The 27,687-nt window shown below is 38.9% G+C and overlaps 2 protein-coding genes across 3 annotated transcripts in view; one reads left to right on the plus strand and one right to left on the minus strand.

The window, feature by feature from the left end:
• The window catches only part of LOC109038906 (uncharacterized), a 155,421-nt gene that overhangs the window by 63,417 nt on the left and 64,317 nt on the right, over positions 1 to 27,687 (minus strand). The gene's annotated exons all lie outside the window — the stretch shown is intronic.
• Positions 11,683 to 22,505, plus strand: LOC109038909 (uncharacterized). 2 transcript variants are annotated; one of them, XM_072306557.1, is made up of 4 exons: positions 11,683 to 11,951; positions 15,972 to 16,170; positions 18,172 to 18,400; positions 21,986 to 22,505. In XM_072306557.1, exons 1-4 carry the CDS (start codon positions 11,811 to 11,813, stop codon positions 22,107 to 22,109), a joined length of 693 nt encoding a protein of 230 aa, XP_072162658.1. In that variant the 5' UTR covers positions 11,683 to 11,810; the 3' UTR covers positions 22,110 to 22,505. The 2 variants fall into 2 exon arrangements, with proteins under 2 accessions (XP_072162658.1, XP_018909721.2); XM_019054176.2 differs by lacking the exon at positions 11,683 to 11,951 and adding an exon at positions 13,659 to 13,791.

Raw genomic sequence — 27,687 nt, forward strand, 5'->3', positions numbered from 1 at the left:
CGTAACCGACACAATATGGCAGGGCCGCCATGTTTGCGTGGACTTCCAGCAGTCCCGCGGGAAGCGCTGATACCTGATTCAATGGCTTGTTTATCAATCACTTTAACTTTGCACTGAATCAAAATAGAGCGTGCCAAAGCTGGAAAAAGGAGGTTCAATACCTTTAAAATGAGGTAATGAAATCCTGTTAAAATTGGTGCACTTTTATTTTTAAGGTATTTCACATTTTAACTATTCCTGTTATCGTGAAATCACCCAGGTACTCTTACTAAGATAGTGGGATTTCTGAATTCTACTCTATATGAAATTGGCTTGTTGCGCAGGTAACAGAATTGCGTCTTAGTGGTTTAAGCTAAGAGATTAGCGAAAACTAATGAGATGGGATTTTCCCAAACGCTAGTTCCTACGGCCAAAAATGCGATATGTTTAGAAATAGTATACACGAACTTTTTGATTTTTCTTTCCCACGTGACTAAAATGATGAAGAGAATCCGACCTCATATAATCTGCAACAACCTGTGCTTTATCACACGAGTTTGGAATTTTCCACATCAAGGGTGAAGAATGTGGTAATAAAGAGATCGGGAAAACTTGATGCGACAACTTTTTCTACCCTTCGGAAGATCTCGAAGTAACTGCTGGATATAAGAGAATAGGTAGCTTCGAGCGATAATTTATGTATTTATGCGTGAATAATGACGGCAAACTAGAGACATTCACGCGAGTGAGGGTAGGAAAAGTCACGTAAGGTGTTTCAGTGAAAAAATGAGCTCTCCCGTCAGATTTGATGAACACATCAATTTATAGATTGCAAGGTGTTTGCCAAAGCGCAAATCGATACCATACGGTAAAAAACGGAGCGGGGGAAAAAGCGAAAAGAGAAGCCAATAACCAGAAAATGTCATGAGTAGAGCAGTTGCTCCTTGTCAAGTCAGAAACACTGAGACCAACCGATCAACCATTCCTGCAGACAAACATACTTCCCGGCTATGATTCATTTGGAAAGTAGGGATTAATGATACTTCATTTTGCTATGAATTGTATGAAGAGCTACTATCTCTGCATGCACTAAGAAGGAGAAAAAAGAGGAAAATGAGAAGCGTAGGACGAGTAAGAAGACAGGAAAGGAAAATTTAAGATAAGTAAGACGAAGAACAGGAAAAAAGAGGAACAAATTAAATAGGAGGAGGAAGGAGAAAGAAAAGGAGAGGGAAAAGAGAACAAGTTTAAGCATGATGGCCAATAGGGAATTGATAGTTTGCACGTAAAACTGCTATCGCTGCATCTGATAATGTTTAATGAGCTAAGTTCGCTGTATTTTTATTCATATTGTTTTTCTGATATGTAAAATTGTAAAAGTATAAATTTAAAATTGAGGAAATGCAGCGCCTAGCGACGTCATCTTCATCCAGTGGCATTTCCCATTTGAACTCATGCGTTTTAGCAGTTAGGTGAGTTAATTGGTCATATTTCCTCCAATAATTGTTCAATTTATAAACCAATCTCATGCTCAAGTATTTAAGTAGTTTCATATCTCAAATGCGCGAGTTCACAAACTTTTAGGCACTTGCAAATTCTCTATTCAGTAAATAAAAGAAATGTGATAAATTGCCACTTTTAGGGTTGGCGCCCCACGCTCCAAGCAAGAGCGTACAACCTAGGCATTCCAAGACAGGCCTGGCGATAAACGTTTCGATATATCGATCTTCTCAATCGAATCAAGAGTGACCTCTTGATTCCGACTCGGATAACCCAGCCGTGCTTTATCGCTACGTTTAAAAAACAGTGTAATGGGAGAAACGGCAACGATGAACTTTCCGTAAATCAATGACCCCCCCCCCCCCCACACCCCCAACTCCCACCCCCATCCCCATCGTGCCTTTTGATTCTTACTGTAACGAGCTATAGGCCGTACTTTTTCGGCGTGCCACTCGACTTTTATTTATCTAAGACCGACTCGCCCCCCTCCGCCATTCGTCATCCCCCGCCGGCACCCCCACCCCCGCACCGCCCGTCCACTTTGAAACTTGTTATACAACTCGGATCAATCGAAAAACTTCGCTTACCTTTGAGGAGTCGGCTAACTGTCAACTGATTGAACACGGAACGCGGGGCTTAAGGAGTCCGTTGCTTTCTTGGGCGCTGCCGCACAGTGGATCTAGTCAGTGGGAGAGGTCGGACAAAATTTGGGAACTTTAAAAGTTTATAACTCCGTTAACTCAGAACTTTGAGCTTTTAAAGTTGATTCTATTGGTTTCTTCGTGACATTTCCTTCTAAAATCACCCCTTCAAATTCAGAATGTGACGTTATAAACATCAGAATGTGTAGTTTTAGTCAAAAATTGTACGTCCGACCTCTCTGATTGACTCGATCCACTGTGTGCCGTGCACGGAGATCAATATCCCACCGCGGATTGGAATTTCAACCCGCTCCTCTCATTTTTTAGACTACGAGTCAAAGAAACTAAGGTTGAGCTTTCGTTTTATCGAATTACCTTTTGCGATGAGGAGCTCCTATTTCCGGTCCTTGATGTCGTGCTAAAAAAATCGCCGTACGTGTATTTGAGAGGTGCCGAATTTTCTGCGATGAAATGTCTTTGACGGAATTTATGAAGGTCATCTGTTGAAATTTTGTTTAAGACTTGGATCTATTTACCATGAAATCTCTAAAAAATTGGACTAAAAATAGGTGTACAGGTTTTTCCGAAAAGTCGTATTATATTTAGGGAGCGTATAGGATTGTATTACTGACGTAGGAAATTTGGTAACGACTGAAGGCTCATACGGCAGCAGCACACATGAAAGCACTTATCTGCAGCGGGAAATTCAAAAAGGGAGATGAGGAGGACACATAGAGAGAGGGAGGAAAAGAGAAAAACGGAGAAGAGTAATTCGATTATACTGCAAAATTAGATGTTTTGTTTCGTCAAAATTAGAACTCGGGGCTAAGAATTCCCTCTTCCTTAACACGAGAGTAAAAATCCGCATGGCCATTAGCGGCGCGAACAGGATGCGTGCATCTCGAAATTCGTAATACGAGTATTAGGGGAGCAGAAGTGAGTGGCAGATTAACCGGTTCCTGATGCTGATTGGACCGTGTCGCGGTCGCGGTCCTTCTCAACCTCTTCACCTGTAGGCATGGCCCAAGTGAATAAATATGTATTCTTCAATTATTTATTCTTGATCTATTCTCTATCTATTGGTTCCTGATGCTGATTGGACCGTGTCGCGGTCCTTCTCAACCTCTCCACCTGTAGGCATGGCCCAAGTGAATAAATATGTATTCTTCAATTATTTATTCATGATCAATTCTCTATCTATTCACAATATATTTTTTTATCTATCTTTATCTATTCTCTATTTGTTTTCATTTTTTTGGTCCATGCTGCAGAGGACGCCAATTGTGAGCCAGATATGAGATGTATATATCGTCAAATCGGATCCGGATACTGTTGTGGAGCAGCAAGTCGTCGCGTGAATGATCGAACATTGATCCTTATAGTAGTAGGTAAGTGTTCTGGATGAACTGGGGATAACGTATTAGGTAAAAGGACACCCGCGCATTTCTCCTCATCAAAACTCGATAAACTTGGTTCTTTAAACCCTTATCATCCTGCATTTTGGCGCGTATACGTAGTATACCGCCTTTGCGATCGTTTCGAACCTTGCTCGATACAATAACCGAGTCCCTTAGTTCCTTACCGAAAAGTGACTACCGCGAACTTCTGAGATTTTCCAAAGCGTGTAAAAAGTTTATTTATCCGTCAATAATTATGATTTAAAGTTGTTTCTCATTCTGGGGCTCTCTAGTTTATGTGCAGTGAATACCAAGAGTCTACGTTACTTGGTTTTCTTAAAAAAAGCCTAAGAGTACGACGCGCTGATTTAAAATATGCATATATAAGCAGAATCAAGCGAATTGATTCGAGGATGGCTGAGCAGGTCGGCACTCTCGGAATGAGAATTTAACTCCTCCGCTTTGTTCAGAACGTTGCTTTGACAGATCTCCAAACCTCTGTTATACTTTTCAAAAGTTGGTACCCGTGCTCTGATAGTGCTGTTCATCTGACAACAATGTCAGTGTCAGCTGATAATAATATTTTTATCATATGAGGTTAATAAAAAGTTTTCAGTCAGTCTTTGACATCCTGAATAATTGTCTTGGTATTTATTTACTAATTTTACAGAATTATATTTTATTTCTTATTAAAACTAAGAAATACAGTGCAATCTGTGTAAGTGCAATCTGTGATGAGCCTCGAGACTCATTAGACCATTAGCTAAACGTGGCTCATACAGGAATCCACTTACCCCTCTCTTCCCCACGCTCCTGATCACTGCGTCGGCGTCTCGACGAACAATAGCTAATGACGGTCGCCAAGCTAGGCCGGGATCCTCAGCTCCTCGCCCAATTACTTACGCTTCATTAACCATTTCACCGTCACGCTAGGATTCGCCCAATTTTCGAAAAAATTATTTCGCGAGTTTTTAGCAATTTTTTCCTTACTCTCCGTTGAAACACGAATTAAAAGAGGTCTCATTCATAAAAATCGGCCAAATAGAAGAGAAGTTACAGTATTCGAAATCCGAAGAAATCAACAAAACTTCTCCAAACAAAAAATAAAATGAAGGGGAGAAAAAAAGAAATGTATAAATTACAATTTAATATGATTGACCTCAGAATGTGACAAGCAATTCAATTATAAAAAGGAGAAAAAATTGAGTGAAATTACAAAAAATTAGCCTCTTGCAAGGGGCTTCCTTGTATGAGTTTTGACCTGAAGACAAGTAAATCCCGTTACATTATTAAAACGAAATTGACTCCATAGTTTAATGCCTTAGTTTCTTGAATACGATTATTTTAAGCTCTCGAAAATTTATACCAGCAATTTTACCCATGGGGTGATTTCCTGAGAGCTGATAATATCACGAATTTCTCATAGAGCCCTTCAAAAATGGCTTGCTTTTTGGGCAGCCGATTCGGCCATCAAACCGGGGTTTAAATGGAAGCTGATAATAACACAAAGCTCTGAGAAAAATTTTGAGATGAGTATAGGAACGGTTTGTAAATTACGAGGAGAGGCGGGCATTCTGTTCAGCATATCGATACATAAGTATTTTCACACGTAGAATTTAATTTTCACGTCAGGGAGTCGACATATTTTGATTTTTTCGATTTTATACGGAAAATGTATGGTTTTTCGGGATTGAAATTACTTACAATTGTTTCATGAAAAATGAATGCACCCAAAATGACTATAGCATTTTGACTTTCACATACGTGCACTCACTAAATCGATTGGTAAATTCAAAGAGTGGGTACATCGACCTGATATATCAAGTTTCTGCAATTTTTCACGGCAAATCGGTAGATTTTCGGGATGTGGATTGCTTACTTTCAATTCATGAATGAATAAAGCATGGACATGGTTAAGCTTCTTTGCATGAAAAGACGTTTAAAATAAAAAAATCAAGACATATTTAATACAATTGCATTTATATCGAGTATAAATCTCTTTTCAATAATATAACGGGATTTATAATACCGGTGATTTGGGTATTTTAGCCCAAAAATACCTTTAAATCGACTTTATCTTCTAGGAGTTCGACAGAATTTTTCCTTTCTTCGCTTAAATTTTTCCGTAGCACTTTTCTTCAAGAATCTGATAAGATTTTGCTTGAGGCAGATCAAAAAACTTAAATTTGTTCGAATAGCTTTCTAGATTTACAATACACGGTCTCGTCAAGGTGCCTCGTTGACCTTGCACTGTTGGATCGTTAATTCTCTTGTTGTGCTGCTTGCCTTTTTTGAAATCTCTGTAAACGAAAACTAAAGGGGTTGATATGTGCGAGTTAATGACGCGCCTTATCAACACATTGTGTTGGAGTTCACTGCTTGTTTTGTTTTCTGTAAGTCTTCAAATGTTCTAGTTTTTGAAAGTTACTGAGGCCTCATGAGAGTTGAATAATGAAAATAAAGTAGGTGAAGCTATAGAATAAATTGGGTCATGCTGGATTCTACCATGCCATATCTGACACGTTGTAGGATGTTGATTGTTGAGGGGTCAAATAGCATTCACTGAGAAAAAAAGTACGGTCAGGAGAACCGCAGTGCGTTAGCACGTACCGCACAGTACGGCCGATATTGAACACCGAATGTTTCGGTTTACACTACAGTATATCCTCGGTAGCTACTACCAGACTTCTCGGTTCGGGGTACCGAGATTCCCGATTCAGGGTACCGAACTCTCGGTTCCTGCTACCGAACTGCGATTTGCACAACCGGGGTGGTGCGGTTTGCGTTACCGACGTTTTTAGGGGTGCGCCGGTAAGGGTAGGGCGATGTGACGTAGCTGCTGGGGCAGGAGGGGGGGGGGGGCTCCGGATGGCCCCCCCTCCAATGACTGAATTTTTCAGTATTAGTAACAGCTATCATAAATTTTCGCTGCAACTACAAAAATAAATAGTTTCTTCATTCAAAAGAGATGAAGTTACAATTTTTTTCGCTACCGCACGCTAGTAGGGAGTGCCCATTTTTGGTACTCCTGACTGCCGTGTTTTTTCTCGTGGGGAGGGGGGGGGGGGGCTAGGGTGCCCATTAATACATAATGTCGAGATATTTAATGAAAGGGGAGAGGGAGAGATGATTCCAAATTTCCCTCAATAGAGGAAAAGATCCTATGTACCCTCTGGAAGAGATGCAAAAATCCCCGTTGGTCCTGCTAAGACCAACAGGGATTTTTGCATCCCTCCCAGAGGATACATGGGATATTGTCTTCTATTGAGGGGAATTTGGAATCATCTCTCCCCCCCCCCCTTTCATTAAATCTCTCGACTTCATGTATTAATTTGCAATAATAAAGTCACATTGTTTATTTTAATACCTGAGAGAAATTTAAATGAAAAATGAAGAGACCTCCCTCGGTCACTATTTGAGGCTAAAAAAGACATTCGGACCTTCAAAAGCGGGGCTCTTGTGTCATAATTTTGAAAATATTTAGTCAGACAGCACAGCAAATTTTAATCAAAATCGATGCCATGAAGCCTAAAATTTAATTTGGAAAATGATCTGGTGTTCGGCATGAAAAACAGTGCAGGGAGAGAAAAAGCTGGTTATTAATTTTTCCTAATTTTCCTTAAATTCATTTTTTTTTTAAATTCCCAAGTAACTTCAGTTCCTCCCAATTTTGAATCGCTGATCGGTCGTTGTAGGTGTATATGTTGAAGGCAAATAGTCAAATCAGGCATTTGGTTGAATGCCTAGGCAAATGGTCAAATATTTTCACTTAGACTGAAATTCTGATTATTTTACTAACTGTAGACAAAATAATGCTCTGATCATGTGGGAAGGAATTCTCTGTAGAAATTTGCTTCATACAATGATAAATACCTGAGTTATTTCTAGTCCTAGATTGCACATTTATCTCAAAATACACAGCATTTAATAAAATAAACTTATTTCACAATTTGGACAGCTGAAGAAATGTGAGGAGCATTTTTGAATAGGAAAGGCAATAACAGTCTGTACTTTAATGGATTTTCACACTTTAAATATTGGAAATTCGAGAGGTCTCTGTGAAAACATAAGAAACCTCGCAACATCTGAAAATTTGACAATCCGCCTAGGTATTTGATAAAATGCCTAATTTGACTATTTGCCTTTGACACATACACATCTCTCTAAACAAGAATTAAGCACGATTGAAAAATAAAAAAAAATACCTCATTAGGTCTAGGAGCAATGATTGGTTCATGCAAGGAACAGTATCTCTATTCAAGTCAGTGAGAAAACTTGCTTGAAGAGAACTGATTAAAGATCACTCTCATGAAATACAAATACAAATTCTGCATACACCATTTTAAAACTTAAGTATCAAGAAAGGTTTACAGAACTGCACAACTTATTATAATATCTAGTTCTTGTTAGAATATGAAGTTGGATGGGCATAAGACATTCAATGTAGGTATGCTAAAACTAATTCTCCCTGCGAAGAGCACTAGAGTCGTTAATAAAATAAAATGTGAGAATATCCTGATCGGTCACAATTGCAGAGAACATGGATGGTGTTGAAACGGAGAATAAAATAAAACACTGACTCACCAGACAATTTTTGCGATTGAATCAGAAGGTATGAATTTTCTGCAGAGTTGGATGTGAATCTCTTGAGTACACTACACTTTCTGGTTTGTTTTTTTTTCATTCGCCTTTCATTAAATAATAGATGCACCACTGATTTTCATTTCAAAAATTATAAGATGAAAGTCCATATGTAGAGGTAACATGCATTTAAGCAACAACTCACTGTGCGCGCACCTGACAATAATTGCACAATCTTTAAGGTAAGAGCGTAAGCTTAAGTAGTGAGGCTGCAACTATTGGGTGAAATAGATGAATCAACACTGCTAAATTTTCAAACAAATACTGAGACTGCAAGATGCAATCAGCTGAGTAATTTGTTTAAAAAGTCATACAGCTATCAATTACTCTTTAAGGAGGAAGATGTTTTGAGGTTATACCGATGGGCTCATGTATCTCTCTGAATCAGACTCCTATTAAATTCAGGAGAGCAGGTTCATCAAACAAGAAAACTAACTAAAAAGAACAAAGGGGATTACTGAAAACTGTAGGTGGGTACCTGAGAAACATATGTACTTCAATTGTTAGACAAAATCATTGGAACGAGACAAGCTGGATCTGTGACGTTCGGTTGCGTGACACAATTCAGAGTTTCAAATACAAAAACTCAGCACTGTTTTTTAATTATTCAGGGATATGAGAGTTGATTTGAGATAAAATGAAGCATTCGACACTGCACAAGCGTGGCTGATAACAAAGGAGGATGATCACAGAGAACAGAATTGATAGACGGTGCACATTTCTCACTCACCCAGCTCCAGCTGTCCAAATGTTGCCGACTCGGACCACACGCGGCAAATTCAAATATCATTATACTTATATGCACTTGTGATTGAAAAAGAATTATGTCTGGAAAAATTTGCAGTCACCAGTCCGTGGAAAACACTCACTTGCTCAAAGACGGTTAGAAACCGAACTTTAAATTTGTTCACCCGAACGTTTCCGATTTCACCCGAGTGAAAAGCCGAGATGTGCAGTAATGTGAACCGTACCACCGTGGAATTTTTTCCACGGAAGAACCTCGGTCAAGTAAGCCGCGGCCTCTCACGGCTCGGTTCGCACTCCCGCACCCTGCGGTTCACATGACCGAGAGTACGGTGCAGGTAACCGTATTACTGCGCACCGTACTCCTCGGTATAAATTATTGTACTTTTTTTCTCAGTGTAGATCACATGGAAAGGTCAAAAAGTGTGCCATATATGCCACGCCAAGATGTTAAGGGTTAACTTCCATGGAACTGAATATTTTATTAGATATTGACATCTTGTTCCTAGATCTTGTTTGATTGCGCTCATACATTATTTTCATATTATGATAGCTTTATTAGTAAAGGCATATGAAGCAGTTTTATTTGTATGATTTCTTTAAACTCCCCTTTTCATTATCTTTGATTATACTCTCCTACATTTATAAAACCACCAGATCGATTGCCTTGATTCTTGGCTATCAAAGGGTATTTCAAGATGAGCCTGTTTTTAATTCTCAAATTATTGCCCAGGTCTCCCACTGCCACGGCGCGACGTGCCTGTTGGGACGTGGACCGCGTGGTGGTCGAAAGAGCTATCCAGGTTGATACCGAGTTCAATGGATGAAGTCTCGCAGTTTTCTATTCACCTGAGGGAGATTATTTTCCCAGTAATTAGACAATGTTCAACTTTCTCAGGAAAAAAGGTAAGAGAAAGGAGAAGGAAGTGAAAAGCGGACAAACGATCCTGCGAAGGCTCGCAACTTCATTTTAACTCGGCGCTCTGCTTAAAACGAGGGATGAAAGGAGGAAAGATTATAGTCCTTTCTTAAATTTGCGCTCAGTCGCCGACCAATTTTCGAAGCGGGAGCGAAGCCGCGGAAGGAGCAACGAGAAAGGGGCGGCGTCGGGCCCGGAGCCCCCACAGCGAGCGGGATCAAAGAGCGAGGTGAGGTACATAAACGGGAGAAAATTAAAACAATAGATATTAGCGCTCTCTGCTGAGATAATTCATTCCCAGGTTCCGTCGCGCGTACCTACGCCTGCATGTAATTTAACCAATTGCACGGGATTCCGGGCGTTGTCGTATCGAGTTTTTCCCTTGACCTTTTGGTCGGACCTCATTTTGAAATGAGGAACTACTATTTCGGGTTTTTATTTTTGTTGTTGTTGTTGTTGTTGTTGTTTTAGGCTTTATATCCGGGGGATACTGCGGCCTTGAAAGGGATCTGAAATTGGAAAGAAATTTGGGTTTTAATTAGAGCTGGGATGAAAGGGTGGGGGTAGGTATCATAATAGGTCTAGGGATTTGTGTTAGTATTCTGTGGGAGAAAAGGGGTTAGTAATGAGGTTTTATGAAATTAGTATTTCGGGTTAATTCATAATTGCATCTAGGTATATGAGACGGGAAAATTCAAAAGAAAGAGGAGATGGCATAGCAGAGTGAGGGAGAGGAACAAGAAAAAGAGTAAAAAAGGGAGAAAGATGAGGGGACAGAAGAAAAGGAAGGTGCTGAAAAAAAGAAAGGAGAATTGCAAAGGAATTACAGAAAAAGGAACATGTAGAAAACAGGCGAAAAAGGAAGAGGAAGAGGAGAGGGTGGGAAAATAAAAAAAAGAGGAAGAAAACTAGGAGTGGAAATGTGAGGAAAGAGGAAAAGAAAAAGAGAAAAGAGAGGTTAAGAGAAGAAGAAAAAATAAAATAGAGGAGGAGTATAGAGGTTAGGAAAGAGGAAGAAATGAAAGAGAAAAACCATGTCGAATAACAAAGCAAAAAGAGGAAGAAGACGCTAAAAAGAGGAAGATGAAAAGGGAGAAGAGGCTGAAAAGGAGGAAAAATCAGAAAAAGAGAAAGACAAAGAAGAAGGAAAAGGACAGGTTCAAGTAGGAACATTATTAGCACTTAAGTTGTTTCTAAAATGAGTCTTAACTATTTGTACCTTATCGCAAAATGCATTTCAATGTTCAAGGGCTCGATGGCTAAATTCTGAGATCTCTTGATCCAAGAATGAAATTAATACAGTTTTTGAATTGTTTTTAAGCACTTTTCACATTTCGTAGGGAAAGAAAGCAGCATTCTGAACAAAAATCGATGGTTTTGTCTGGAAATTTGGGTCGCCTCCTCACAGGACGCTGCTAAATTTCCTTCAATTGAATACAGATTTTCGGGGTTACTCGTGAATCATTTTTTTTTTAATTCTACAAAGCAATTCATTTAAAATTGGATCTAATATAACTAAAAATTACGAGAAAGAAAAGATATTCATTACCCTCCCATGAAATTGTTATCGAGGAAAATGTGCACACCCGAACGTTCATACGAAGTTTTTCCTCAGCATGGCAGATTTTTTTTTTTTTTTTTTTTTCATTAAGAATCGGCAACATCACATAGGGTGAGTAATGGACGCTGACTATCCCAGGAACCGGCGCCCGCAAAATAATTTCGAAAAGAGGCGCTTTTATGCACGTGACCCACATCGCGGAGACAAAAAACCGACCCCTCCCTCCGGAGTCACCACTCGACACACCTGATGACCCCTGACCACCTCTCCTATCGATTCTCGACCTGGTCCGAGAGCTCGGGCATTGAGGCGGTGAAGTGTAACCTTCTCACCACCCTGGCCTGGCCCTCGGTCCGCGCGTTTTTCAAAGGTGTCGATTCAATTTTCCCGCGGTTCTTTGCCTATTTTTCTGCGTTTTCGGAGCTGGCATGGAGCGAAGCGCACTCTCGCCATACGTGGGTCAAGAGGGAAACCTTGCCTTGCGCCCTTGCTTTCAGTTGAATGGTATTGACCATGGCACGTTTAAAAAGAAAAAGGAGAAGAAGAAGAAGAAACGGCGGAGGCGTCAGGTAAGAATTGGCAACAGCGGTCGTTTAGTTGTGGGGTGAATTTGTACAGAAGCGATTCGATCAGGAAAGAATATTTTCAAAATAGCGCTACCACATACATAATATTGTTTAAAAAACAAAAAAAGATGCTGAAATAGATTTTTGACAAAATTTTCAAACGTGGAAAGAAAAATAGTTTCCAAATTTGTTTGCAAAGTTTGATGACAATTTTCCTGTGAATATACCTATCACGAGACACACACACAGATACCCTCCACCTTTCACAAAAAACCTTAGAATTCTTTACATCGACATACCCAGCTGATTTTGCTAAGATACTGGACTCGATTCTCATTTTCACCTGGAATCAATATACCTTCACAAGTCAATTTTGGTTGTTTTTTCTCGAGAAAAACTTTCTGAAGTTCCTTACGTATCAAATCAACTGTGAACGTAAATATACTCGTGGCTTTGTACGACAGATCGATTATATTTTGCGTTTGAATACTTTAGATTTCCATTTTGGCCTATTTGAAATAGATTCCCCGCAAAAAGATACCTGAAATTTGCTTCCGCGCCGTAATGGTTCTGTATTCTTCTTGACATTAAAATGGAAATCAAAATGTATTCAATATCTCAATGTATTTGTGGGGCGCACGGAGTTTTTAAAGGCGAAAAAGAAAGTTCGCTGGCATGCTACAGGGAAGAAGAGGATGTTAAAAGGTTCGCAAAGAAGGAATAAACGGCCCTACTCAAGACTTGTACATTGGAACTAAGCGCGGCGTGATGAAGGCGCCGGGACGCAACTATTCGTGTTCCTTGGATGTCCGTGTTGCCTAGTCAAGGGATTGAAGGCGCTCCGGGTTTCTTTGCGTTCGTGGGCGTTCATGAATTACGTTACGCACTTTTTCGGCAATTTTTACCCCGCCTCCCCCCTCGTAACACTTTTGTGATGTAGGTCCCTATCCAACAACACGTGAAAACAAAATGACGTAACGCCCTACTCGACCTCCCCCTCCCCCGGGTGTTACGTAATTTGTGTCACTACGTTAATTTTACAAGGAGTGAAGTGCACGATGTTCTAAAAGAAGCGCCTCATTTCTACATGCACCATGCTTAATGATAAAAGCAAATATGCGTATCTCAGGTCGTGTTACCCACGCATACTCCCCAAAAGATTTAGTTCAAAAATAAATTTAATTAAATATGATGCCTTATTAATAGAAAAAGGGGAAAAAGTAAATAAATGTTTTGGACAAAATCCGATTTTTCGCAACTCATCATCATTTGACCCGAGTCATTTTCGTAGCTAAAATTTGATGAAGTAAAATAACGGAACAATGAAAGACCTTAAATTTTTTACCTACCCCTCGAAAGTGGATGGGCCGTATTCAAAAGTGGTTCGATGTATTATATATATCGTTGCTCGTTGTATTAGTTGTTAATAAGGTTATCTTAATGTTCTGCACCAATCAATATCAATGCGTGTCTCATCGATAGAGCGCCTGTTTGATGTGTCGAATCCTTAAAAAAACCATGCAACAGCCCAATTTAAGGATTTCGTTGACTGGGGAACCCTGTCCCGTGAAGGTTACATTCAAACATTGAGCCGAGGAGAAATCACTTAACCCGATTTGGAGGGGTAGCTGATGAGTTAGGGGTAGTTTTGCCCTAGTCCTTCCTCGGACCTGATGCGGTCTAAAAATTCGTGAGGAAGGAAGTGAGTGGCTGGTGTCAGGTCTATCTCCCACCCCCCTCCACAACCCCCTCTTATAAATAGGTGTAACAATAGGGGCACGAAGCTAGTGCACGATTTTCTTGCAGTATTGTGAAGTGTCTCGATCCAGTGACAACAAATTTCGTAAGTTACTTTTCATAATCGGAAACTTCCCAAAGTGTAGTCATTGAATTAAAGCCAGGGTATACAATTTGAAGTACTCGTTTATACTGATATCAGATTGCGATTTTTGCTGTTGTTATACTAATCTAAGTGCAGTTTTTCCAACATCCGAATAGGAACTTTTTAACGCATAGGAACTTCATAAATTCGAAGAGAGCATGGATTATATTCAATGAAACAATCTTAAGTAAGCAAGAGGGAGTGAACTTCTTTTTCTATGTTTTAAGCGGGAAGAATCGAATTTCCAATTACTGCATTTTCTTCCCAAATTTATTTTTTTTTTCATCCGGCTAAAATTGTTACTTTCGATGGAGTTGTGTAGAGTTGTATGTTATTTTTGAGCGCAAAATATTAAAAAAAATTGATCCACCGTTTAAAAGAAAGTTATGTACACAAATCTTTCTTAAATTTTATAATGAATGCTTTGAAAGTTTCACATCAATGGAAATATTGAAAAAGAGTTTACGTAGATAAACGTAATATCACTCCTGTTTTCTCCTTTGATTCCATCCGGTATTATTTTTTAGGTGAAACCTTTACATTTTTTTACGCTATCTATGAAAAAATTTTGCTGACAAGTCATTGTAGAATTGATGTTAGTAATTTTGTAAGATACTTTGAGGTGGAATAAAATTTTGATTTTGAGTAAAAAGGTGTATTTCATGAAAATGGTAGGGCACTCTGTTATTTTCTCTTTTTGGACAATTTTAACAATGAACTAATTTGAAAATAAATTTATACAAAGTCCCCCTAGAATGAAACCCGGATTAAGATGAGCTATTTTACAGTCCGTTATTTGTGTACCTAAAAAATCCAACTTCAAAAGTTCAAAATTTGATGTAAAGGTTTCCGAAGCAAATTTAAGTTCTTTTTCAGGCCACGAGGCCCTGTGTAATTTTTTTAGTTTAACATTATAGTCGTTAGTCACACACACATTTCTTTGAATATCACCACAGTTGATCGGATCTCTTTCATCTTGAATCACCAACACCCTTGTCCACGTGAAATTTAAAAAATATTTCAAGGAAAGAAAAATTTAATCAGCGAGAAAATAAGGCGGGGTTGATGCACGAGGATACGATTAAAAAATCGCACAAGGATGAGACCTGTCCGCTCATCCCGGATAGTATATCCTTCGCCGGCACCGTGCCGATCAAAAACGACGCATTTGAATAGGAATTTCCGTGGGGAGAATGCTGTTTTTGCTTGGTAGGGTATTACACGGTCTCATTTCCTAATGGGAGTTGTGAGAACTTCCTCTGTCGTGGGCTTGGAGAAACGCGGCGGAAAATCGCCGTGCCGGGCGATTTCCACGCTATGGATTTTAACCGTAAAATGTCGCATAGCACCGGGAATAAAATAAAATTTACGACAGTCAAACTTTTAAGCTCGCTCCCCTCACCCTTGCCCCTCCCTGCCGGGCGGCGTCCCTCGAGCATTCCCTTGCATTTATAAATGATGATAATCGGGGCGCATTGACCGTTACAAATTGATCTATGCTCGTTTAAGCATCGGATATATTTCTCTTAAAATGTGAAGGTTTGTTGCTAACTTTCAGATATTCAGAATTTTTAATCTTTTATTTGGCCATCTCTGAGGGCCCGAGAATTTTAGCCATTGGGTCGTACTTATATAATTTCCCTGTGTATTCCGTGAGAATTCGGTGGCTCAGAGAAACTCTAAGGTAGGCAAGGGCACCATTTTAAAAACGGAATGTACAATTAATTTTCTAGTGTACTCATTTTGTGTTGTTGTAAATCATTTTGATTCCTCCCAAGATTGACAGAAAGGAACCAAGCCACATTAGCTATTGCCAATTTAATTTTTTACGAGAAAACTTTTGTGCGGGTCCCTTTGAAAATGTTAAGGAATTTGCTTCGCACTATGGAGAAAATCACTGAAATTTTCAAGAAAATCCGCACATCTGTTTTTATATAAAACATTAAATTTGGCAATAGCTGATGTGGCTTGGTTCCTTTCTATTTAACGCGGTCCAAATGAGGAAAAATCAACGTTGCCAAATTTCTGGATCCGCCAATGTTTAAAATCTGTCGTTTTATAATTCACGAGTTTTCTTAAAAGTTGTTTAAAAACGGTTGCTACCAGAGAATCCATTGGTAAAAATATGGATCTGATTTCAGGAAATGAGGAATCTGCAGACGCTTTTCATGTTCGGGCTCATGGTGATGGGGCTGTGCGCCGTGAGCTGGGCCCAGGAGAGCGCTGCCGCAGCAGCACCGCCACCCCCGCCGGGGCCGCCGCCCCCCGAATCCTCAAATTCGGATCCGGAGCAGAACTCGCTCGATAAAGACATCTCCGTTCTACCATCTTTCCCCACAAGTAAGTGCTCTTTTTATACACGTCGCCACGTCATCTTCGCCTTTTACACCATCCAACCCTCCCCCGATGAGATTTTTCATCTCTAATCATACTGCCGCACAGGGGATCGAGTCAATAGGAGAGGTCGGACAAAATTCGGAAACTTTGAAGGCTTATAACTCCGTTTATACAAAAGTTTGAGGTTTTAAAAGTAGTCCCGTTGGTTTTCTTGTGAAATTGTCGTCCCAAAACACCCCTCATAATGTGAGATGGGACGAAATAAATCATCAAAATTTTGGGTTTTAGTAAAAAATTTCATGTCTGACCTCTCTAATTGACTCGATTCACTGTGTGCCGCATAGGTGGATACGGGTGGATAATTCTGTTCGTATTTAAATCTGAAGTGTTCAAAAAAATAAAGGAAAAATACTCTCAACTTGTTTCATAGATAAATGTTTTCTCAGAGTTATAGATAGGCTAATTCTCGTTTATGCCATGTAACTATAATATTTCTGTAATATTAACATGAATTGAAACCTGAATTTTTCCTTAAAATCAGTAGAAAATAAGTATGGCACATCATTTGTCACTTCTGTTTGGCTAATTTTTCTTATGAACTTCCCTTTTTTTACAAATAAAGCAATTTTTAAACATTTTACTCACTAAAAACATCTGATTCAAAAGGTAGATAGGAACTTCAGCAAACCTGCAACAAAAGCATTAAATAGTATTTTAATCACAGGTTCATTTCAGACTAACACAGTTGACAGAACTATGAACAATTTTTTTTAGTTTTGTTTTACAATAACTAGAGTTGCATGATGTGTATCGGTTAAAATGCTTTCATTCGGAAAGTTCAAGTAACGCAAAGTAACTATTTTTTTCTTGTTTCGGACCCTCTTAATTACCTCCTCTAGTATTGCACATTTAACCCAAATTCATAGACGCAAACTCTTTGACACTAATAATGCAACGCTGGTCGTAACTGCTTCTTTACCAACACCTCTCGAAAAACATGATAGGAAAACTTTTTCTTCCAAGAATCCTGTAATCTTTCAAATTCATTTTCATTCGTAATGCTATCCTCCAAGTAAGGCAAGCTCAGATTTCTCTAAAAGTGCGTTACTTAATACTTGAACTCATCCCCCCCCCCTCCTACACTTTTCTAAAGAGGTAAAGATACAGAAACACTTAAGCAAGTTCCTTAGAAACATGAATCTTATAGGAACGCCGTTTGAATACTGCGAAAAATTAGATTCAGTATCAGAAGAAAACGGCTTTTCTCAGCAGTACATAGTTGTGCTGAGGCAAATACTTGTTTTCGTCAAGGAAGCGATCAATTGCACCAAGGAGAGGAAGGGTTATCAGAAATACTCCCCATTTACCCGTGAGAGTTCTGCATTATTGTAAAATTATTTATGTTCCTTTGCCAATAAATTGATAACTTCAATACAAATGATGATTCTATACAAATAGTCGGTGAACGGCAATGATGAGACCAAGTTTTCGAAACCGATCCGACGATTTTAAGTTTTAATCCATGTGCAAGTGAGTGACCAATCTTAATTCATCAACTTTTTAATCATTTTTTTTTAAAAAGGAATTCTTTGATTTGCTGACGACTCAGCAAAATCCTTCACTGGAAAAAAAAAAAAAAAAAAAAAAAAAAAAAAACAACGCATTGGATCTAGAGTCCAGATTTTTGAAAACATTGACAAGAAAAAATACTCTTGATTCAATCAGATTTTTCCTTAAATCAAAAGGAAATCCGCTCAAATTAAGAGACTTGGTTCTTGATTTAAGCAAAAATCCGATTGAATCAAGAGTATTTTTTCTTGTCGATGTTTTTAAGGGTCTGGACTCTAGATCCAATGTGGTTTTTTTTTTTTTTTTCTAAGTGTTGGCCCAACTAGGGATTGCGGAGGAAAATGTTTTCTGTTCTCATGTGTTAATGAACTTGAGTACTGCTCAATGTTTGGTGTAGAATCGGTTAATATCTCGCTCTTGTCTCAATTTTTTCAGATGGTCTTTCATTACTGCCAGAAGGAGTGACTCCCACGGCAGCGGTGATAGGAGTAGTTGCCTTGGCTGCACTTCTGGCGGCGAGCTGGCCGGCAACTGGAATGCGGATGTGCAGTCTCCTAGGAACTTGCCAAGATTACAACCTCCCGACCGTTGGAACGGCCTACAACAACGACGCTTATTCCTACAGCAACCCTCCTCCGTACACCCCCACAACCTACCAAAAGAGGTGAGACTCTTAGTAAATTTATCCTTGTTTTACGTTCCATATGCTCCGGCGCCTTCAATATGCCACGTATGCAATGCGGGCATCCGAAAGGCAGGAATAGTTGCATTTGGGTGTTTCCGTTTATAGTTGCAGCCTTGAAGCAAATATTGCGAAATAAATAGACAATGTTTAGCCAAAAGGAGCCAGGGAAATTTTAAAAAAATGAGGACGAGTTGTTTTGAGTGTTTCTAGGTTTGGATATCCTCTGCAATATATATTATGTCTCGGAAAACTGTTTTGTAAGAATCAAATTAACCTGAAATTGGTTTTTTACAAAAAATACTGTGGAGAGGTGGACTTTCAAAGTTACTTACTACTTAACTTCGTTTTTAGTCAATGACACTTGGCTCTTTTTGCTGAACACTTCCCAAATTGCGTAACCTTTATCATTCGTAGGGGAATTTCTTCCTGACTTTTTAAGGACAAACAAAGCTCCCTCAAAGCTTGTAAAGTACACAGAAAGAAAAAGTATATTTAATTTGAGATTATATCCTAATTTTGAGATTGAAAATACTTTTAAAGATGTTTTTAATAAATTGCTGTCTAACTAAGGGGCAACATTAAATTACCGCATTTAAATCAACAGTGACAGTCTCCCATTTGACCTGGTCCTTGATACCGATGAGAATAGGTAAACGCATAGTAAGACCCATACCACAGTGAATGATAAATTATTATGATTCGAATGCGTCAAAAAATGTTATTACTAAACTATTTTGGAGAGTCACTCTCCTCATATTTTATGGCAAAAGTGTGGGACCGGGTATTGCGACGTTGCGGACTTCCTGTCATACTATATTTTTTCATTGGAAAATTAATCAATTTAATTGCTTGAAAAGTTCTTCCGTTTTTTTGTTGCTTCAATAGTGGAATATTCCTTCGAAACTTCAAGCTCTACGGTTGACCAATTTCTCATCGAAAAAATAAAGTAGGGGCAGAGATTTTGAAACACCGCAAAGGAGATACGTGGTTTCGCAATTTAGCCATCGATACATACGATAGTCTAAATCAGTTGTGGGGCCGGATATGCGGGTTTTATCCCCCCGGATCCAGATGAGGGGGGGGGGGGGCAGAACAAAACTTCCCGCGAGGGACAAGTGGGCAGAAACGGCGTGAAAAGAGGATAATTCAATTACAGAACTCTGGATCCGGCTTCAGGGAAGTGAGGAGCATACTCATGGTCGGCCGGCGTGGCGCTATGGCCGGACAGCATCGATGGGGGGAGGAGAGGGCAGAGGGGGGAGGGCAGATAAATCCGTAGAGATATAAAATAAATAAAACATCAAGGGAGTTTTATAAATCGAGCGACCGCACGGTGCGGTGTCGATAAATAAGATCGGAACACGGAAAATCGAACGCCACTCGCATTCTGATCCCAACGCCGCACAGTGGATCGAGTTAGTAGGTGAGGTCGGATAAAATTAGGAAATTTTAAACGCTTATAACTTCGTTTATTCAAAAGTGTGAGGTACTAAAAGTGGTTTTCTCGTGAAATTTTCTTTTAGAAGCATCCCTGAAAATTTAAAATGTGACGAAATAAATATCGAAATTCGCAGTTTTAGTTAGAAATTTCATGTCCGACCTCTCTAATTGACTCGTTCCACTTTGCGTCGTTTCGGTTCAGCTTGGGGTCTTCAGTTATGCCGGATGATATTGAATGTATCCTCATTTCTCCACACGAGGGAATGGAACTCCATTCTAAGGTTTCAAAATTGACTCAAACAATTCAGTTTTTACAGTAATGAAAATGAGAGAAATTTCGCTCTCTCACTTTCGATGTATATAAATTTTAGGCGACGCGTTTCGGAGCAAATGGAGCCCCATCATCAGTCGGCAGCGATGATGATGGGGCTGTCGATGAGGCTCCATGAACGCCGAAACGCACCCTTAAAATTAATATACATTGCAAGTAAGTACGCGAAATTTTTATCATTTTAATATTTGACTTATAACTGGACGGAGTTAAGCAGAAAGGAACCAACCCACATTTTGGGAAAAATTGAGTTATGAGTGGTTTTGAACTCAACCACTGTTCTAATATCTATCGCCAAAAATTCAAAGTTTTTGTTGGAACAAATTTGGCAGAAATTGAACTTGAAGTTCATCTTTTACATTGAGACTTATGCAGAAGCAAAACTTTAAACCTCTTTCTCTCCGTTCGATCCCGATGTAGCTTGGTTCCATTCTAATTAACTCGGTCCAACTATCCCCATGCAAAGTCTTTACAGTAATTGTAACTGTGAAATTCTTGTCCAATTTTCTTTCTGATTCTTTTATGAGATCATAGGAAAAATCAGTGACAAATCGAGTTGGGAATGTTTAAAATTCCCCCTGGCAAAAATGCAGTTTGTGAGGGAAAATTTGGCAACATTGGAATATATTCACACTCTCTCTTGAGGGAAATGACGACATCATTCTACGTAGCAGGGTAAAAAAGGAGGTGGAAATCCATGTATTTCAATCCGCGAAGACCCCGTTAGTGGGTAAAAATTTTGATCTCTAGTTTTCGATGCTTGACACTTGCTGATATTTTAAAAAACATGGCAACAGCGCCGATAAACTTTTACTGCGGTCTTCTCAGGTCCCCATCTCTCGTACTCTGACTCGGAATTGTTGCCGAAGGGCTAGTTCATAAAAATTGTGAGTGTTATTTGCGCCAAATGATTCAAAATCAACCCCGCTCGGCGTGTGTAATACGTGTGTATTTATTTATCTCATTCTTCTCCCTATTTTACATGGTAAAGTATGTTTTTGCAATAACCGAACCCCGAAAGGTCAGCAGCTGGAGCCGAGATTTGCGTTGCCAGTTGCCAAAATGCAGTAAAATTGTCAAGAGCACCGAATAGTGTTGCCAAGGATTCGACAATTTTGTCGAATTCTTGCTACAAGGATTGCAAATCTTGCCTCCAGCTGTTGGCCCTTTTGAGATACGGATGCCGAAAAGTTGCGTTTACCGCATGCATGAGTCACATTTTTGAATTGTTTCCTGTAAGTTTTATATTATTTCTCATCTACAAGTAGTTTGAAATGTTACTTGTTTAATTTATTTTTGGCTTGTATAGGTCGATTTTTTAATTAATTGCCATGATCTATGCAGCTTAGCCAGCCAATTCGGCTTTAAAATGAAGATATTTGCCATCTGGCATGCCTACACTGCCTTGCTAAGGAAGAACGCCCTATGAACATTCAAGAGTCGCCAAACTTTCTCCGATAAAATGTTTATTTTTGAGGAAACTGTGAATATTTTTCCTCGACATTTTCAGAAAATTTAGATCAAATTATAAACAAAATTATCTGAGAAATTGACCGAAAAATATTCCGAAGTTTTTCTATACATTAGCGATTTGCCAAAGGAAATTTGACCACGCCTAAAGGTTCATACGGCGTTTTTCCTTAGCGCGGCAGTACATAAGATACCCTGCGCATGCCCCAGCTTTCAAAGTACTTCTTAAGACTGGGGTCTTATCTCCCCTCTGCGAGCTGGGATGGCGGTAGCCGCGGACGTAAGTTTAAAGGTAACGAGCTTTTCCCTGTTCCTTGTTACAGGTCGGTGAGCTACGTGGAGCCGATCCTGAGACTGCTGAGCTCAGCCTATTTGCAGTACGGGGACACGCGCGCGGCCAAGGCGGTGACGTCATCGGGAGCCCGGCGACAGAGGAGACGCCGCTAACCGCCGACTAAGCCAACCTCCGCCCGGGCCCTATGCAATCTGCACATCTCCTTATCTCCTCCTTCTGCATCACCAGCGTCGTCTCACTCAAAGCACCTCCGGCCGTGTCAACAGACGCCCAACTTAGATCTCAACTTTTGATTAGCCCGTCAAGAACCAAGTGTAATCCTGAGCCCGCCTTATCTAATTCCGGGAAAGTTCCCCCGCTCCGCAGCGGAAGTTGAGCCGGCGTAACCACAATATTTAGTCATGCACGCTCCAGCCTCGATAATCAGACACCGGCTACGGACAAGCTCAAGATGGGATTAATAAATAGAAATGTCACCCGTCGAAGAGACGCGCGCCGGGAAAAATTAGATGAATTGCAAAGGAGAAAACCGTTTCCTCGATTCTACCTCATTCACTGGAAAAAAAAACGCATTGGATCTAGAGTCCAGACTCTTGAAAACATTGACAAGAAAAAATACTCTTGATTCAATCAGATTTTTGCTTAGATCAAAAGGAAATCCACTCAAATTAAGAGGCTTGGTTCTTGATTTAAGCTAGATTCTGATTGAATCAAGAGTATTTTTTCTTGTCAATGTTTTTCAGAGTCCGGACTCTAGATCCAATGTGTTTTTTTTCCAGTGTTCTGCCGGAGGGGACAAATTCGTCGCTCCCCCGAAACCACTTCTTAGCCATGATACGTTCATAAGATACTTAACGCTGAATTTCGGATTTTTTTACCTCCTTCCCTCCCCTTGTACTAAGAAAAAAACTCTAAGAGAGTCCACACTTTTAAAAAATTTGATATGAAAAAATACTCCTTATTGAATGGAATTTTTGCTTGAATCAAAAAGAAATCCGCTTAAATTAAGAGGCTCGGCTCTCGATTCAAGCAAAAATCCAATTGAATCAAGAGTATTTTTTCTTGTCAAATTTTTTAAGAGTCTGAACTTTACATCCAAGAAACTTTTTTTTCCAGTGTGGAATGCTTTCGTGATTAAATAGATTTAATTTTGCCTTTAGAGTCCTCACCTGATATTGAGTTTTACTCCAAGTGAATTTCAAGGCACATTGCTCAGTGCCTCATAGATCTTCGGTGTTCAGTTCATATTCGACCCTTAGTTTGTACAAGACACAAAACATACCGGTAATGAAATGCAGTGTATGGCTTGAAAACTAGTGACCAAGCTCTTTTATTGTAAATAGTTTTACCTATACGAAAAACAATTGAGTTTTGTATTTTATTTGAATATAAATGTTTTGAATCTCAATTTGATGTTATTTGTTGTCAATCAAATATTTTTTCAGGGCACCCTCTAAATTTCACCGATTTTGATTATTTATTCTCCATGTACTCAACAAGGAAGATTATGATTGAATTAAATTGATTCAATAACATCAACTTTGCATGGTTTTTATCCTCTTAATAGGATCAATAGTTTTTGGATCAGCAGAATGAAATTTAAGCATCCAAAAGAAGCAAAGAGCAGTAAGCATATGCAGAGAGGAGCACTTCGTACATGGTTTTAAAAATCTGAAGATCATCCATGCAATTATGCATTGATTTTTTTCTATCAAATCTTTTAACAATTAAGAAAACAAGAGAAATTGTAATTTTATTAAAGAGGGTCTCTATCTCCATTCAATAATTTCACATAATTAGTCATGCGCAGTTTCAGAGTTACGTAAAATTAATTTTATTCGTTTGATCGATTTTGTTAACCTATAGCACCTTGTCTCCACGGAATGTTTCGTGGGATCTGTCCCAAGTTCAAATCGTACGAATGAAACTTCTGGGCTTCTACCCCGATAATCAAAGCAACAATATTGTTTCTCTCTGAGTCGCCCTTATGACCCCTCAAGGACTTTGCTTGGTGCTGTGATTAGTATTGACTAACTCAATATTTTTACCAACTTCACAAGTGAAATTTTTCCCTTGGACAAATCCCAAGAACGTCCCGTGAAGACAAGGCCTAAATTGATTATAGTTGAAGAGCCACATTGATTTTAAATGCATATATTCTGAAAGTTATGAGGCACCGTGTTTTGCCGTTATATTTGGATAAAACGAAATCAATAAAACTGTGGTAGAACATCGAGAGTTAATAGGTTCCTGTACATCATATAAGTAGACCTCTAAACTTTTATATTAACGAAATCCTTACGTTCACAAAATGTGCAAATAACAAACGTAATACGGACATCACGTGCGTTTTTCAACTGAATCATATATTCCAGGATGATCCTTTATGTCTCTTCTTTTAAACTTGATAACGGCATTAAAATGACTGGGAGTGTCAATGGCAATTCATATTAAGTTTCGGGCCACAAACATATATTTTCAAACGTCGCATTTTAAAAGAAGTATTAATGAGAGGCATGCAATATTTTTTAAAGTCACTGAAGCAAATAGGAACGAGACAAGGAGCCCTGTATTGGGACCATGTTGGAATTATTTTACTCAGACTTAAACTATCCTCCATGGGGATCTTGGGATAAAAGTTGACTCAAATTTGAATAATCTCTTTGCCTAAACGAATGAGTTCTGGCGCCATTTATGTCTCAGTTTGTACATCATTATTAATGGTAGAAAACTCCCGAACCTAGTATCTTGGTTTGAGACTTTGCAGACTTCCTGTCATACTTAATTTTTTAAACAGAGAACTATTCAACGTCAATTCTGAAAAACTTCTGTGATTTACCTTCTCGATGCGAAACAGAACTGAGAAAACTTCAAGGTGTATTGTTGATTTGCTCTAATTTAAAACAGTAAAACAGGAGCGGGGATTTTTTTGCCGGGAAAACTTCAGGGTATGATGTTGATTTGTTCTCATTTAAATCAATAAAACGGGAGCGGAGATTTTTAAACACCGCAAACAACAAATATGGTCGGGACTTTTACCGTCGATGTTGAAGAGAGTCCAGGTCAAATCAGTTGTTGATCGTTACCGTGCAGCAACTTTTGACCAGGAAAAAGGGTGATCATTGAAATGAACCAGTTTAGCCACTAAACTCATCGCGAAAAACGACAGCTCAATTAAATTAAGGGTGCCTCTCTCGCTACGTCTGTAGATGTCCGATGTTTCGCAAACGGAAAATTAGGAAGGGGGAAAAAATTATAATTTTTCTCTTTTGCATTTTCTTTGAATATGTTGGAATGAGTAAAGAAAATTTAGTTAATTCAAAGAGATACCGCACGTTGATTCTCTTTTTATAAAATAAAACCCGAGTATTTTGCACGTCGCAGTGAAAGTTTGTAGGAAAAGCAACTTGATACATGAATCCCACTTAGCAAAAAGGAACCAGCGCACTTACAGTGTTTTCAAAATTGTGCAACTTCTCGCTTTTTTTTTAAAAATACTTATTCTATGCACAGTATTAAAATTTACACAAATATTTTCCCTAAAAATTAACAATTGTTCGGTAGGAAACTAAAACTATTCGATACTCTCGGAGATTTTTCAGATAATCACGAAGAAGCAACATTTTTACAACACTGTGATCGCGCTGGTTCCTTTTTGCTAAATACGATCCACATATTCCCTCTCAATTGCCATCTTTAAATTCACGGAGCCTTATAGCAGAAAGGTAGGTTAAAGTCACTTTTTGCTGCTTTAGAGTTGGATTTTAGTTGTGAATTTTTCACAGTATATACTCTCAAACGTGTTTAAATTAAGTTCATGAATACCTCAATTTTTTCAAAAACTGCACGCATTTGCCTTGTGCTCCAAACCCCTCAGTTCTTTATCATAACAAATCCCACTTCCACTCGACCCAGTGCACTCAAAAAATCCATGAATCAACATGGGATCGTCTCCCATGCAAACTCCCCCCCCCCCCTCTACGGTCCGGGCCTCGAACCTTGTGACTTTTGGTTCCCACGAATTGAAAAACAGCTTAAGAGGCAAGCGTTTCAAATCGACTGACGAAATCAAACAAGTGATTGAAACATTTTTCAACTTTCTTGCGAGAGAAGATTTTGAAAGAACTTTTCTGGTGACTTGGGATGAATGAATGCGTCGCTGAACACAAGATGAAAGAGGATACTTTGAAAAGAAAATAAAGGTAGGATCTTTGACGAAGTAAAGTAAATTTCGTTAATTTCAGTAAATGTATAAACTTATTTTCAATAATACCATTTCATCTTTAAACTTTTTTTTTCTTTTGTTAAAAATGCTGACAATCCTCGAGGGGTCAATTTGGCACGTCATGTGCTGTATCTTAAGCAAATTATTAATTTCGTAGGTTCAATTTGGTTTACTCGTAATTTTTAGGACTATAACTTTACACTAACCAGGTTTTGATTTCTGCTATCTTTCACTCAGTGGGAAAAAAGGGAAAACGCTTTAGGACAGCTTTTTTGTATTTCAACACCGTAATCCCGTCATCATTCCAAACTCGAAGAAAGTATAGAAGTTTTAAAATAATATTTAATTAAAACATTTGTATATTAAAGTTTGCAGTGCGCAAACTGCGCAAACAGGACAACGCAAGAAAACAGACCTACCCTGAAAAAGTATGCACCATTGAAGGAATATTATGATGAATAAGAAAAAGTTTAGAAAACGGGATGATTTCCTATTATAAAATAAGTCTCACATTTATGCAAAGCCTTAAAAACAAAGACAACAGTCAACGAAAGAAGTGAATTTATTGGCAGAAGTTGTTTTTTTTTCGTAACTATTTCTCTGTAAGTTTTGTTTTGAGACTAATGCATTATTTATAAAATGAATGCATCGAATGCTTTTCGAACTAAAAATATTTGTGATTCAGTACATATCAGATAAAGTGTACCGTAAGTTAGAAACTAGAGTTGTTCAGTACTGCTAGAGGATCGATATGAGGTCTGGGAGAAAAAATTTTCAGTCCTTCAGGCTGAGCGCTATGAATACTCTGCAGAAAACCGCGTCTACATTTCAAATCATACTTTGCATTATGCGCCCTTGTGAAAACTGTTGGAAATGAATAATTTCTGAAGTTTGCAAAAACGCCGGCAATTATAGGTATGACGTCTCTCGATCAAAACAAAACAACTATCTCGATATATGGGTAAACTTTCCTAGAAATTGTCAATTTCTAGACGCTATCAAGACAATAAGACACTCGCGAAACAATACCATTGAGATGTGAAAAATCAAAATATGACAACAACGCCTTGCTAAGGAAAAACGCCGCATGAACATTCGAGAGTTTTCAAAATGCCTCCGATAAAATGCTTATTTTTGAGGAAAATTATGAATATTTTTTCTTAAAATTTTCAGTCACTTTAGATCAAATTACTGACAAACTTATCTGAGAAATTGGCAGAAAAATATTCAAAAATTTTCCTGAAAATTAGTGATTTGCCAGAGAAAATTTGGCAGCGCCTGAAGGCTCATACGACGCTCTTCCTTAGCACGGCAGAACAGAACAAGGCTCTCAAATTCGTACGGCGCTTATACCACTAAACGTGCTTTATGGATGTGCTTGAAGTATCATCAAAATTGAAGGCGAAATGAGACACCTGGTCTTGACTCCGACTTCGTGCCGTGCTTGAGGACGACCTGTTTCTATCTAAACGAAACAACAATCCCCGATATCCGAGCCCATCTTC

The sequence above is a fragment of the Bemisia tabaci genome, chromosome 1 (genome assembly GCF_918797505.1).
Source record: "Bemisia tabaci chromosome 1, PGI_BMITA_v3".
Lineage (NCBI taxonomy): Eukaryota > Metazoa > Arthropoda > Insecta > Hemiptera > Aleyrodidae > Bemisia > Bemisia tabaci.